This window comes from Tasmannia lanceolata, unplaced genomic scaffold (genome assembly GCF_043159265.1).
Source record: "Tasmannia lanceolata isolate RefF3 unplaced genomic scaffold, GAP_Taslan_0.1 ptg000018l, whole genome shotgun sequence".
NCBI lineage: Eukaryota > Viridiplantae > Streptophyta > Magnoliopsida > Canellales > Winteraceae > Tasmannia > Tasmannia lanceolata.
In genome coordinates this window covers 58,745,541-58,759,830 of record NW_027518695.1, presented here as the reverse complement: position 1 = coordinate 58,759,830, position 14,290 = coordinate 58,745,541, and the positions used below count along the sequence as shown (strand labels likewise).

Below are 14,290 nucleotides of genomic sequence, written 5' to 3'. Positions count from 1 at the left end.
CCTATTTACATTGTGGCCCATCAAATGGACGGTTTGGATCATCCTATGGCCCCAAATAGGTTGTGCCAAAAAAATTATTTCCACATGATGATCCTAACCTTCCGATCTATAGATGTTTCCAATTTTCCATAACATGCAGTTCCTCGATATATCATAAGGCTAGGATCGTCTTGTGGAAATGATTTTGGGGCACAACCTTTTTACATTGTAGCCCATGAAATGAAAGGTCTGGATCATCCTATGGTGTGATGTAGAGTACTTTTTGGAAAATACAATGGAAGCTTACACACCGTATAAAAACTCTAAAAATGGGGTGTGGGAATATCATAATCTGACCCGTAAAATTCTTTAAATAAAGGGTAAAATAATCGCATATGCTACAGAAAGTTGCCAAAATTTCTCAAGAGAGAGAAAGGTTAATTAATAAGAAGAGTGAAACATGGAAACGTTCAATGTAGAGAGAGATTGAATAGCAATAAATATAGGTAAATGAGATTTGTTTCTATTATAAACGATTTTTTGGGGAGAAATCCGATTTGCAACGCGGGATCGAGAGAGAAAGAGAAATAAAATATCGAGAGAAAATCTCGAAAATATCGGGTGGAGGTTATCTCTCTAGGTAGACGAAAATATAGAGAGAGAAAGAGAGATAGAAAATATCGAGAGAAAATCTATAAAATACCGGGCGGAGGTTTTTTCTCTCAGGATGAGACGAAATAGGGGGTTGACACGTAAGCAAAGTCTTTTAAAAACGTAGAATATATAAGGTAAGACGAAAGGGGAGGCTGACACGTAAGCTTCAATGAACAGTAAAATAGGGGTTCTCCTCTATTTTACTACGAATTAGCCTCCAAGATACAATGAAAGCCCGGTGTAATCTACACCAAAATGGTTGTTGACACTTTGCACTAAGCGGAAACGAGCCCAAGAACCACACTTGGAAGGAATAAGTATTTGAGATACAAGTTTACCCAAGAACCACACTTGGAAGGAACAAGTATTTGAGATACAAGTTACTGTTTCTGCAGAAAACAATATACTTGAATGAAACCTAAGATCCACCTTTGGAAGGAACAAGTATCACTTTGCTTTGGAAATTTGGTTCCATGGCACCCTTTCTGTTTGATTTGGAATTTGGTTCCAGTTTCTAGCATCCTTTCTGTTTGATTTGGAATTTGGTTCCAGTTTCTGGCAACTTTTATGTTTGATTTGCACCCTTACAGAGCACCTATTTAGAGCGGGTTCGATTCTGGCCGTTAGATCGCTCTCATCCACGATTCTACGGTCCAGATCGATCCTGCCCCTTTACATAGCACCTATTCAGAGAGGGTTCAATTCTGGTCGTTAGATCGCGCCCATCCGCAACTCTATGGTTCAGATCGATCCTGGAGTGACTGTTGGTTTGTGTAAAACCTCCCTCCAACCCCATAACTGCTAGATCGATCATCCACGGTGCGAGTCGCACCCTTTAGGCTCATGACCGTTGGGAAGATGGGACACATTGGAATGATCATCATCACACCTGATCACGACTAGCCGTTACACATGATCTGACGATTCGGATCGCACCCGTCAAAAACTATTTTATTTTAAAAATACACTAACAATATGGAGTGTTATTATTAAAACAAGGGCGTGCGTATATCATTTTGCAAGGAAATATTGTTAAAAAAGCTCTACGGATGAAATAATACCTGAGGTTCATAATCTTTCATAAGTAATATGATAGAGGCCTTGATATCTCTGTGAATTATACGTCTGTGGCAGCCCTCATGAAGATATAGCAGCCCTTCTGCCACTCCTAAGGCCACTTTAAACCGGACACCCCATTCAAGAAGCCCTTTTGAACCTGAAAAACTGAAATTCAATTTCATTTCTAAGAGATATAGAGATAGAATAACGACTCAATGCAATGCATCATATTATGGTGCAATGCCCAAGTCAGCAATCTAATCATCAATTTGGGCCATAAATCTAGTGGGCCCCAACTTGAATTGTCAGCTGCTGAAAGATCATCTTGGTCGGATGATCAAAACCATTCGATCTATGGAGTTTTCTGCCATTGAATATCAAAGATTTTTGATGGTCTCTGTTAACCAATTTTGCTCTGGTAATATTTTATTGAAGGTCTACAAAAAGAAGATCGCAAATCTATCCAAGGATAAAATAAACCTCAGCGCACTTGATATCCCCATGATGAACATCTCTAGCATGTAGTGTACATATAGATAAGTATTCGATGATAGATTTATATTTATAAGTATTTTATAGTTATATAGATATCTTAGCATTATACGCCATCAGAAGCTAAGTCCAGGTTTCAGACTTCATGTTACATAATTTTTCATTAATAGAAATCTCTAAAGTTAGCATCATTTTAATTACAGTATTTTACTGTAGTTAAATTCTAGGTGAATCAGTGCACTTATACTATTAACAGGTAAAAACCAAAAATTTTTTTTTTTTTAAAATCCATGAACATTGCAGATCTGGTCTAAGGATTTAGAACAAATTTAAATAAATTTTAGTAGTAAATTAAATTTCCGAATAATTAAAAATAGTTGTAGTTTCATCTTTCAAGAAATTTAATTTTATTAAGTATTAAATAGCTATGGAGAAATTTACATTTATAAGGTTTTAAATAACTTGCCCCACTTTTATGTATACAGTATAGATACACTGAAACTTGGTGTATACACACAACATGCCCATTCATTCAATTCTCACTTTCCATTTAGGGGCCCACCTCTCAAATGAAACCAGACGAATCCTAACATCCAATCAATGGGAATTTTAGGAGACCCAAGAAAGCTATTGATTGGAGATTTAAGAACAATTTTGAATCAGGCCGGCCATGTTATGTCAGATTGTTGGTAGGATGGTTTATATACCAAGCTTCAGTGTATAGTCTACACATAGCATCAATAAACCTTAGTTTTTTTTTTAAAAAAAAGGGATCAACACAAGAATTACCATGGAGAATAGAAGCTAGACTTCCACGTGGGGAGAACTGGAGAACTAAGTACAATCCTCCTTCCACACCAAAACCAAGTAAACGAGCTGCATTGGGATGATTTATGTGAGCAATTATTCCAAGCTCAGACAGAAAGTCTCCAACTCTCCCCTCCTCCTTGTCTCTCTTTGTTATCCTCTTCACTGCAACAAGTTGCCCATTTGGCAGACACCCTTTGTAAACTTCTGCATGGCCACCCTTTCCAATCAACATTTCTGCAAGTTGAGGAGAAAGAGCAAATTACGGTAATATTACGTCAATTTAGAGAGAGAGAGAGAGCGAGAGAGAGAGAGAGATTAGTATAAATCCATAGTTTTTATCCAAAATTAGAACGGAAGATTAAGGGCTTCTTGGGCCTCCTTGTATACTACTAAAATTGGTTTTTATTTGCAAATAAGATTATTTTAACAATCTTATTTGTCAATTAGGGGACATTAAGACCTCTTTTGAAGCCATTAATTATATTATTTCTGTAACTACTATTTTTATTATATTCAAATAATTATATTTAACTTTAGAATCATTTGCATGTAAGATTATATGCAAATAAATGGCTCCTGTTTAGATGTATATTCTGCTTCGTTCGTCGTTTTGTTTTGGCCAGTGGAACTGAACGTTTCCCAATTTTGACGTTTCGGCTTTTCGTTTCGTAAAAGACGCTACGACGACAGGAAAAAATAATAGTCAAAAAATTTTTAAAAATTAAAAATTGCTAAAAATATAAGAAACAATTTAATGAACTAAATATTTAAAAACACTTTTTATTACCTAGAATATTAGACTAATCGCAATACATAAAAACGGCTAAAACAAGAAGGCAAAATTGTAAAAACGGAAGCTGAGCCACTAGGAAGGCATTTCTGTTTTTTTTTTTTAAATAGTTTGTGTTTCGTCGCCATATTGGACGAAATGGAACGAAACAGGGTGTTTCGGCCGAAACATGCCAAAATGGAACGAAACACCGAATGAAATGGTATAGAACACAATTCTTTTCCATTTTTTGGTATGAAGCTAAACAAAATATATGACTAATACTACTGCCATTCCACCCAATTCCAATGTTTGGTTCAAAAAATGAATAGAATCAAGGGGAAAAAAATGACACGAGGGCAAATTTAATGAACAAGAAAGTGAGGATTTGTTTTCCGCCACAAGAGGTGGTATTCTAATTTTGCCCTGGTCAAAATGAATGGGGGGAATCGGAATAGGATGCCAATTTTGATACATGATTTCAGCAATCTAAACTTAACCTTAGCTGCCTTTGGATGGCCAGAATCAGGAATCGGAATTGACATCATATAATTCCTATTTTGATTCTTCCTCAAATGGAATGAGAAAAAAAATTAAAATTAAAATTTTAATTTTAAAAATTATAATAAAAAATCCATTTTGACCAGGACAGAATCGGAATAACACCGCTTGGGGTGGGAAATTGATTCAAGCAATTCCTCTCCCTCTATTTCCCCGTGGTGTGAATTCCGCCCTCTGATACCGCTCTTTTTTTTCTTAACCTAATACAGGAATCAGCAGAATTGGAATTGCATCCCAATTCCATCTTCTGATTCCAGGCAACTCAAAGGCACCCTAGAAGTTTAAAATAAAGAGCATATGAACAAAAGTGGAGCTGTAATACTAGCTCCACTTTAATCTTTATTACCTTTTTGGTTTTTCCTTTTAAATGAGGAAATGATGCATGCCAAATGGCATTCTTCTTTAAATTTTTAACTTTTTCTTAATAAGCAACTAAATGCTATCACAATGGTCAAAAAACAAATAACACCCATTCAGAAAAGTAATTAAAAAGTGAAAAATATTATTATAAAAAGTGCATATATCATTAACCTTAAATAATTACGAGGGATTTGCTAGGCAATTCCGTGGAAAAACCATTTCGCGGCTGACTTTTGCATGAGAGAACAGCGACACGGGTTCACTTTTCAGCAGATTTTGTCCTATTAGTCACGAAATGGCCCAGCAAATCCCTAATTATGAATAAAAGGTTTAGTATTCCATAAGAGTACATCTAAACCCAAGAGATGGGTCCAACCACATCCACCAATAGGGGGAATGCATGAAGAAAAATTTCAGAATTTACGTGGTTCTCATAAAATCCGCCAAACTATAAGGTTCATGTCGAAAAGGACACAAGAAAATTATGTTTCTCTGACCTAAAGGTGCAACTCGAGTCGGGTTGAGTCGGGCTAAGGCCGACCCGACCCGACCCGACCCGACCCGAAGAATCCATTTTTTCCAACCTGAACCCTCTCTGACCTGATTTCCAACTAGACAAGGTTCAACCTGAAATACTCAAGAGGGGGGGTGAATTGAATTTAACTCAATATTAGGCCTTTTGAAAATTACCTATAAACCCTAATTGGAATTTTTCTTCACTTAATTAAATATTTGGTTAGTGCAAATATAATTGAAAGAACAAAGTGAAATGCCAAGCCAAACAATAATGGAAATGCAAGAGTGAGAAATGACACACCGATATATAGTGGTTCGGCCAACGGCCTACTCCACTCTACTCAAGGTCGCACTTGAGGGATTCCACTATTGGAGACCTCCACGATGCCCGGCTCCGAGGCGGTTACAATTCCAAGGGATATTAAACAAGGATGCCCTTACACCTTTACAAAGACTCTCCTTCTCCGCCGAGTTCTAAGCGGTTGCTCTCTAGGAAATTAAAAACGGAATGTCCTAGCCACCTATACAAGATATGAAGATTGAGTAGCTTGGCTTCTTCTTGAAAGCTTGATGCTCTTTGTAGATCCTTGATTGCTCTTCAATGATGGTTGCAAGTGAAAGCTCTAAAATCCCAACTCAAATAGATTTGCAAGTTGCAAGGCAAGTTTGGGGAAAACAAAAATCTCAAGCAATAATAGGTTGCAAGTTTTCTTTGATGCTCAAGGATGTTTTCAAATGATCAAGGGAGTGAGAAAAACTTCTCTACATATTGTATTTATAGCCTCTCCAAAGAATATGACCGTTTGGGGGTGGAAATATCAAAATACAAGAATTAATTCAAATCCCAACGGCTATATTCTGAGCTGTCGCAGGGTTCTCGGAGTTCCGAGAAATATTCTCGGAGTTCCGAGACAACGGCCAGAAGAAATAAAATTTCTACTGGACCATTTCTCGGAGTTCCGAGAAAATGTCCAGACGCTACTGGACCTTTTCTCGGAGTTCCGAGCTCGGAGCTCCGAGAAAAATCTCGGAGTTCCGAGAAGCCTAAAAATCCGCAGTTTTTGATTTTTATTGCTTGTTTGATTTTTAGCTTTTGGAACTCAACTCCTATGGTTATTTTGGAATGTTTATGAGGGTCCCAACATGTTGGTCCACCACATAACCATTCACTAATCCATTTTAAGTTCTTAAGTGTTCTTTGAAAAACAAATTGAAAACACTTTGAAAACGTTTTGCCTTGACTTGAAAATCTAAAGAGAAAGGATGTACAATGATACCTATGCAATCCTCGATCCCTCTTTAGCTTTGGTCTTCAAATGATCTTCCATCTTTGGATGCTTGCTTGAGTGATGATGTGAGCTACACTTAGCTCCTTTGGCTCTTGTTTGGTACACCTTTAAGCATGACCAAGTTGAGTGTTGGTTTCTTCAATGATCAATCCTATCTTAAACACAACACTTCAAAGCAAATTGATTAGTATTCAAAAACACAATCAATTATGTTTAGAATCATCAAAACAAGATAGGAGAGTAGACCCTTGGGCTTACAATCTCCCCCTTTTTGATGATGACAAACAAAATTGATTATGAGGTGTGTGTGGAGTGACATAGTAGGCAAGTGAATACTGGAACTCCCCCTCAATATATGCACACATATAAATGATACAAGTTATAAGCAAGTGGTGCATATAGTCAATTGAATAGATAATCAATTTCAAACTTCTCCCCCTTTTGTCATCGACAGAAAGGGTGTAAAAAAAAATTTAGGAGTGGATAACTCCCCCTAAATCAATGCTTATGGTATAAAAATATATAACCAAGTAATGCACATATACCTGTTCATGATCGAGATGTTGACATATGTCAAGATGTTAGGTATTTTAATTAAAGTGAAGATACCTCTCCAACTTAGAAAAACTAAGAAGGCTAAGAATATCAATTGAGTGATTTTTAAGATTAAAAATTTGACATCTCATTCATGCAGATACTACCAAACAAAGATTATATATATAAATACTATATAGATAAGCTGGTTAAAGGCACAAAGTATTTATTTGGCAATTTCTTTGATTTGATCCGCACTCCATATGTTTAAGGCACTTCGGATATAGCAAATTCTATCATCACTAAGGGGTTTTGTAAAGATATCCGCTAATTGATCTTCAGTGTTGATATATTTTAAGCAAATATCCCCTTTTTGTGAGTGATCTCTGATGAAGTGGTGCCTAATCTCAATGTGTTTTGTTCTTGAGTGTTGTATGGGGTTCTTTGTTAAGCATATAGCACTAGTATTGTCACATTGGATGAGAATATTTTCCATTTTGATTGCATAGTCCATCAATGTGCTTTTCATCCATAGGACTTGAGCACAGCAAGCTCCAGCTGCCACATATTCTGCTTCTGTTGTGGACAGAGCTACTGAATTTTGCTTCTTGCTAAACCATGAAACAAGTGATTTACCCAAGAATTGGCAAGTCCCACTAGTGCTTTTCCTGTCTACTCTACATCCAGCAAAGTCTGCATCTGAATATCCGATGAGAGTGAAGGAAGATGATCTTTCATACCACAGTCCTAGACTTTGGGTTCCTCTTAAGTACTTGAAGATCTTCTTAACTGCTGATAGGTGAGATTCTTTAGGATCCGATTGAAATCGAGCACAGAGACAGACAGTAAACATAATGTCTGGTCTGCTGGCTGTCAAATAGAGCAAACTACCTATCATACCCCTATACAATTTTTGATCCACAGATTTGCCAAATTCATCTTTTTCTAGCTTAGCAGTAGTACTCATGGGAATTCTTGATGTCTTACTGCTATCCATGCCATACTTCTTTAATAACTCCTTTGTATATTTTTCTTGATTTAAAAATATTCCATTTTTGTATTGTTTAATTTGGAGTCCTAAGAAGTAGGTTAACTCTCCCATCATGCTCATTTCAAATTCATTTTTCATTAAGGTTGCAAATTCATCACACAATTTTTGATTAGTTGAGCCACAGATGGTATCATCCACATAGATTTGGACAAGGAGGATATCATGATTTTCTCTTTTGATAAATAAGGTTTTATCCACCTTTCCCATCTCGAATCCCTTTTCAACTAAGAAAGTGCAAAGCCTCTCATACCAAGCTCTAGGAGCTTGCTTTAATCCATATAAAGCTTTATCAAGCCTGAAGACATGATTTGGATGTTTGAAGTCTTCAAAACCTGGAGGTTGCTCAACATACACTTCCTCTTGGATATAGCCATTTAGGAAGGCACTTTTGACATCCATTTGATATAGTTTAAATCCTTTATGAGATGCATATGCCAAAAGTATCCTAATAGCCTCCATACGGGCAACAGGAGCAAATGTTTCATCATAATCTATCCCTTCCTCCTGATTGTACCCTTGGGCTACAAGCCTAGCTTTATTCGTAGTGATAATTCCATTTTCATCCAATTTATTTCTATACACCCATCTCGTGCCAATGACTGGATGATCACTAGGTCTAGGCACTAGCCTCCACACTTTGTTCCTTTCGAATTGACTTAGCTCTTCTTGCATAGCCATCAACCAATATTCATCCTTTTCAGCTTCCTTGATGGATTTTGGTTCTAATTCGGATAGGAACGCCAAATTGTTACTCACACTACGATAGTATGATCTAGTTCTTACTGGCAATGTGGCATCACCTAAAATTTGGGATTCAGGATGATCTACCAATGTTCTCCTATCCCTAGGCAATGAGTCATCATTTTCATTTTCTACTTCCTCACTAGGTAATGTATGACTTGTTGATGCATGAGGAGGAGCACTCAATTTTGGAAAAAGATGTTCAATGGGTTCATCCTCATCATGTGGCATTTCTTGTGGTGTTGGCTCTCTTTCATCAAATGTCACATGCATGGATTCTTCTACTACTAGGGTTCTCCTATTAAATACTCTATATGCCTTGCTATGAGAAGAATACCCTAAGAATATTCCATCATCCGATTTCCTATCAAATTTGTGTAGATTATCTTTGATGTTTAAAATAAAGCATTTACATCCAAACACTCTAAAATAGCTTATATTTGGTTTCAAGTTTTTCCAAAGCTCATAAGGTGTTTTCTTATAATTGGCCTTAGATATACCCTGTTTATGATATAGCAAGCGGTGCTAACCGCTTCGGCCCAAAAATATCTAGGGAGATCATTTTCATGCAACATAGTTCTAGCCATTTCTTGGAGAGTTCGATTCTTTCTTTCTACTACTCCATTTTGTTGAGGTGTTCTAGGTGCGGAAAAATTATGTTTTATGCCATGTTCATTACAATAAGTGTCAAAATGTACATTTTCAAATTCCGTTCCATGATCACTTCTAATGTAAGAGATAGCAACACCTTTTTCATTTTGTATTTGATTGCACAATATAAGGAAGTTTTTATAAGTTTCATCTTTGTGTGCTAGAAATATGACCCAAGTGAACCGTGAGTAGTCATCCACAACTACGAACACGTACCTCTTTCCACCTAGGCTACTTGTCTTCATTGGTCCAAAAAGATCCATATGAAGTAGCTCCAAGGGGTAGGAAGTTGAAATCATATTTTTAGGTGCAAATGAGCTTTTCAATTGTTTTCCTAATTGACAAGTTCTACAAATGTGATCCTTGATGAATTTGAACTTAGGCAATCCTCTAACACTTTCTTTTGAGGAGAGGGTCGAAATGAGATCCATTCCGGCATGACCCAACCTCCTATGCCATAGCCAAGAATCCTCACTAATGGCATTAAGACAAGTCACATTTTGGAGTCTAAGATCATCTAATCCAATTGTGTAAATGTTATTGTCTCTAGAGCCTATGAATTTGACTACTCCATCTATCTTATTTTTAACAATGCATTTATCGGGATTGAAGACAACTTCAAAACCATTATCACATAATTGACTAATGCTAATAAGATTATGGGACAAACCATCAACAAAGAGTACATCATGTATGGGAGAGGTAGAGTTACCTATGGTGCCTTCACCTTTGACTTTTCCTTTCTTGTCATCTCCAAAGGTAACTTCTCCACCATTCTTGAGTGATAGTGATGCGAATTGAGTGAGGTCTCCAGTCATGTGTCTAGAGCATCCACTATCAAGGTACCATGTGTTCCTCTTGTTATGGCTTTTAAGGCATACCTCATTGTTGTCGTTTGTTGAGGCCATGAAGCATACGTTCCTTGCTATCAAGCAATCTTCGCCATCATTTTGTTCGCCTTCGCTTTCAATTTCTTCATCCCACGAGGCGGTCATTCCTTTCTTGCCTTCTCTTCTCTTGAAGCGGTTGTTTGAAGTGGGTTCATTGTTGAGTGGACAATCCGGGCGAATGTGTCCAAGCTTCTTGCAACCGTAACATCGTGGTTGAGAAGATCCATCACCGAGTTCTTCTTTCTTCTTGAATGGAGGGTTTGTCCTTCTATTTCTCATCCCTCCCATGTTCCTTTGCAAGAATTTGATCCTTCTTGTTAGAAGGGCAACTTCATCTTCCATGTCTTCTTTTGCATCTTCATTTTCACCTACATTACAAGCAAAAGCAATTCCTTTTTCTTTTTCGATTTTAGTTTCGATTTCGGGTGCTTTTGTTTTGAAAATCATTTCATGGGTGATCAAGGACCCTATTAGTTCATCTAGGTTCAATGTGTTCATGTCCTTGGCTTCGGTGATTGCGGAGGTTTTGGATTCCCAAGACAAAGGTAAGGACCTAAGGATTTTAGTCACTAAATCTCTATTGGAAAATTATTTTCCAAGACCCCTTAATCCATTTACAAGGTTGGTGAATCTAGTGTACATGTCGGCAATTGTTTCATCGGATGTCATTTGAAAGAGTTCGTATTGCCGAAAAAGATGGTTCATTTTAGATTCTTTTACTTGATTGGTTCCCTCATGGGTGACTTCTAAAGTGTCCCAAATTTCCTTAGCCGAATTCAAATTTGATACTCTATTGAATTCTCCGGGAGATAGAGCACAAATAAGAGAATTCATGGCTTTGGCATTATAATTCGAAGCTTGTTGTTCGGCTTCGGTCCAATCATTTAAATTTCTTGTGGGTAAGATGTATTCATTATTAATTGCTCTCCACATTTGATAGTCTTGGGTTAAAAAGATTTTCATTTTGGTTTTCCAAAAACCATAGTTTGTTCCATCAAAATAGGGTGGCCTAGTGTTTGAATAACCTTCATGGTGTTGAGGGTAGTTTGCCATTTTAGAATCTTTACTCTATACCGGTTAGGGTTTTCAAAAAATTAGAGACGAGGCTCTGATACCAATTGAAATACTCAAGAGGGGGGGTGAATTGAATTTAACTCAATATTAGGCCTTTTGAAAATTACCTATAAACCCTAATTGGAATTTTTCTTCACTTAATTAAATATTTGGTTAGTGCAAATATAATTGAAAGAACAAAGTGAAATGCCAAGCCAAACAATAATGGAAATGCAAGAGTGAGAAATGACACACCGATATATAGTGGTTCGGCCAACGGCCTACTCCACTCTACTCAAGGTCGCACTTGAGGGATTCCACTATTGGAGACCTCGACGATGCCCGGCTCCGAGGCGGTTACAATTCCAAGGGATATTAAACAAGGATGCCCTTACACCTTTACAAAGACTCTCCTTCTCCGCCGAGTTCTAAGCGGTTGCTCTCTAGGAAATTAAAAACGGAATGTCCTAGCTACCTATACAAGATATGAAGATTGAGTAGCTTGGCTTCTTCTTGAAAGCTTGATGCTCTTTGTAGATCCTTGATTGCTCTTCAATGATGGTTGCAAGTGAAAGCTCTAAAATCCCAACTCAAATAGATTTGCAAGTTGCAAGGCAAGTTTGGGGAAAACAAAAATCTCAAGCAATAATAGGTTGCAAGTTTTCTTTGATGCTCAAGGATGTTTTCAAATGATCAAGGGACTGAGAAAAACTTCTCTACATATTGTATTTATAGCCTCTCCAAAGAATATGACCGTTTGGGGGTGGAAATATCAAAATACAAGAATTAATTCAAATCCCAACGGCTATATTCTGAGCTGTCGCAGGGTTCTCGGAGTTCCGAGAAATATTCTCGGAGTTCCGAGACAACGGCCAGAAGAAATAAAATTTCTACTGGACCATTTCTCGGAGTTCCGAGAAAATGTCCAGACGCTACTGGACCTTTTCTCGGAGTTCCGAGGGAACTCTCGGAGTTCCGAGCTCGGAGCTCCGAGAAAAATCTCGGAGTTCCGAGAAGCCTAAAAATCCGCAGTTTTTGATTTTTATTGCTTGTTTGATTTTTAGCTTTTGGAACTCAACTCCTATGGTTATTTTGGAATGTTTATGAGGGTCCCAACATGTTGGTCCACCACATAACCATTCACTAATCCATTTTAAGTTCTTAAGTGTTCTTTGAAAAACAAATTGAAAACACTTTGAAAACGTTTTGCCTTGACTTGAAAATTTAAAGAGAAAGGATGTACAATGATACCTATGCAATCCTCGATCCCTCTTTAGCTTTGGTCTTCAAATGATCTTCCATCTTTGGATGCTTGCTTGAGTGATGATGTGAGCTACACTTAGCTCCTTTGGCTCTTGTTTGGTACACCTTTAAGCATGACCAAGTTGAGTGTTGGTTTCTTCAATGATCAATCCTATCTTAAACACAACACTTCAAAGCAAATTGATTAGTATTCAAAAACACAATCAATTATGTTTAGAATCATCAAAACAAGATAGGAGAGTAGACCCTTGGGCTTACACAACCCAACCTGAGGAACCCTTTTTTCCAACCCCAACCCGAACCGAGTTCAACCCAACCCGAATATTTAAGCTTAGAAAAAAAATTCATAAAAAATGTCGGGTTGAACTCAGGTCAGGTTGCTGAACCCGCAGCCCGAACCCGACCTGAACTCAACCCGATCCCAACCTCGACCCCGATCTTGACCCGAACTCAACCCGACCCAACTGTTGTTTGGGGTTGAACCGACCAGAATTACAGCCCTACTCTGACCACCGTTTATCACAGGATCCACGGTGTTTGAACTGTGTGTATAAAGTAACTGCAGAATCCCATCTTCAAACTTCTTGCAGTCCGCAATTCACGGCGTTTGAGCCGCTAGCTTTGACTTCAGTCAAACTAGTTTACCGTATGTGAACATGATTTTCTGGAGGGGCACTATTGTCGGCCCACCGCCCACCACATAAATATTATCTTCTCCAAAAATTACCCTAGAACTTCATTGAAATAACGAAATACCCGAGAAATGTAGAACTGTTGATGTTAACATTAATATTTAAAAGGGCAGTGATAAATTCACCCCCTTCTAGGATGAATTCACCCCGTAGTTTTCAAAATGGACTGTACAGCTCACACCATAGGATGATCCAAACTGCCCATTTGATGGATCGCCCATTTGATGGGCCACAACGCAAATAGGCTATGCCCAAAAAATCATTTCCATTGGATGATCCCAACTATCTGATCTATAGAAGTTTCCATAATGCGATTCCCTCTTTAGATCGGAGGGATAGAATCATCCTATGGAAATCATTTTTGGGCACAACCTATATACGTTGTGGCCCATCAAATGGGTGGTTTGGATCATCTTATGGTCAGCCCATTTTGAAAAATACGGGATGAATTCATCATAAAAGGGGGTGAATTTATCACTGCCCAAAACATATTGATTAGACAATCCTAACAATCCAATCAACGAATATAGCCCAATGCTGGTGTCTTTATTCCTTTCTAAATGCCTATTTAAAGGTCATTTACATGGCCCATGACCCATCCACTTTAATCTTCTTCCGAAATTACCCCAAACAAGTTTGAGGAATACATAGCCGTAAATTGGATTGGGTTCAAAGTGTTCAACTCTAAAACAACCTAAACTAAGTCTTAGGTCGAGGAGGGTCAACCCTAACCCAAGCCACCTTTAGATCTCTCACCCTTACCCTAACCCGTCTAACGTGATATTCCAAATCAAGGCCCTGTTCGTTTAAGATTATGAAGACCGATTGTGAGTCCAAAGCCAATTATTGGAAATTTGAGTACAATATTTGGTTTTGGATTCACAATCAGTTGTTGTAATCTTAAACAAACAGGGCATAAGGAGACG

General features: G+C 37.7%; 1 protein-coding gene across 1 annotated transcript in view; it reads right to left on the bottom strand.

The window, feature by feature from the left end:
- LOC143850537 (receptor-like cytosolic serine/threonine-protein kinase RBK1) overlaps positions 1-14,290 on the bottom strand; it is a 115,294-nt gene that overhangs the window by 89,272 nt on the left and 11,732 nt on the right. The window contains exons 3-4 of the mRNA XM_077359779.1: positions 2,974-3,228; positions 1,695-1,849 (exon numbers count right to left, since the gene is read on the bottom strand). Coding sequence (XP_077215894.1) covers positions 1,695-1,849; positions 2,974-3,228 — 410 coding nt within the window. The remainder of the gene's footprint in view (positions 1-1,694; positions 1,850-2,973; positions 3,229-14,290) is intronic.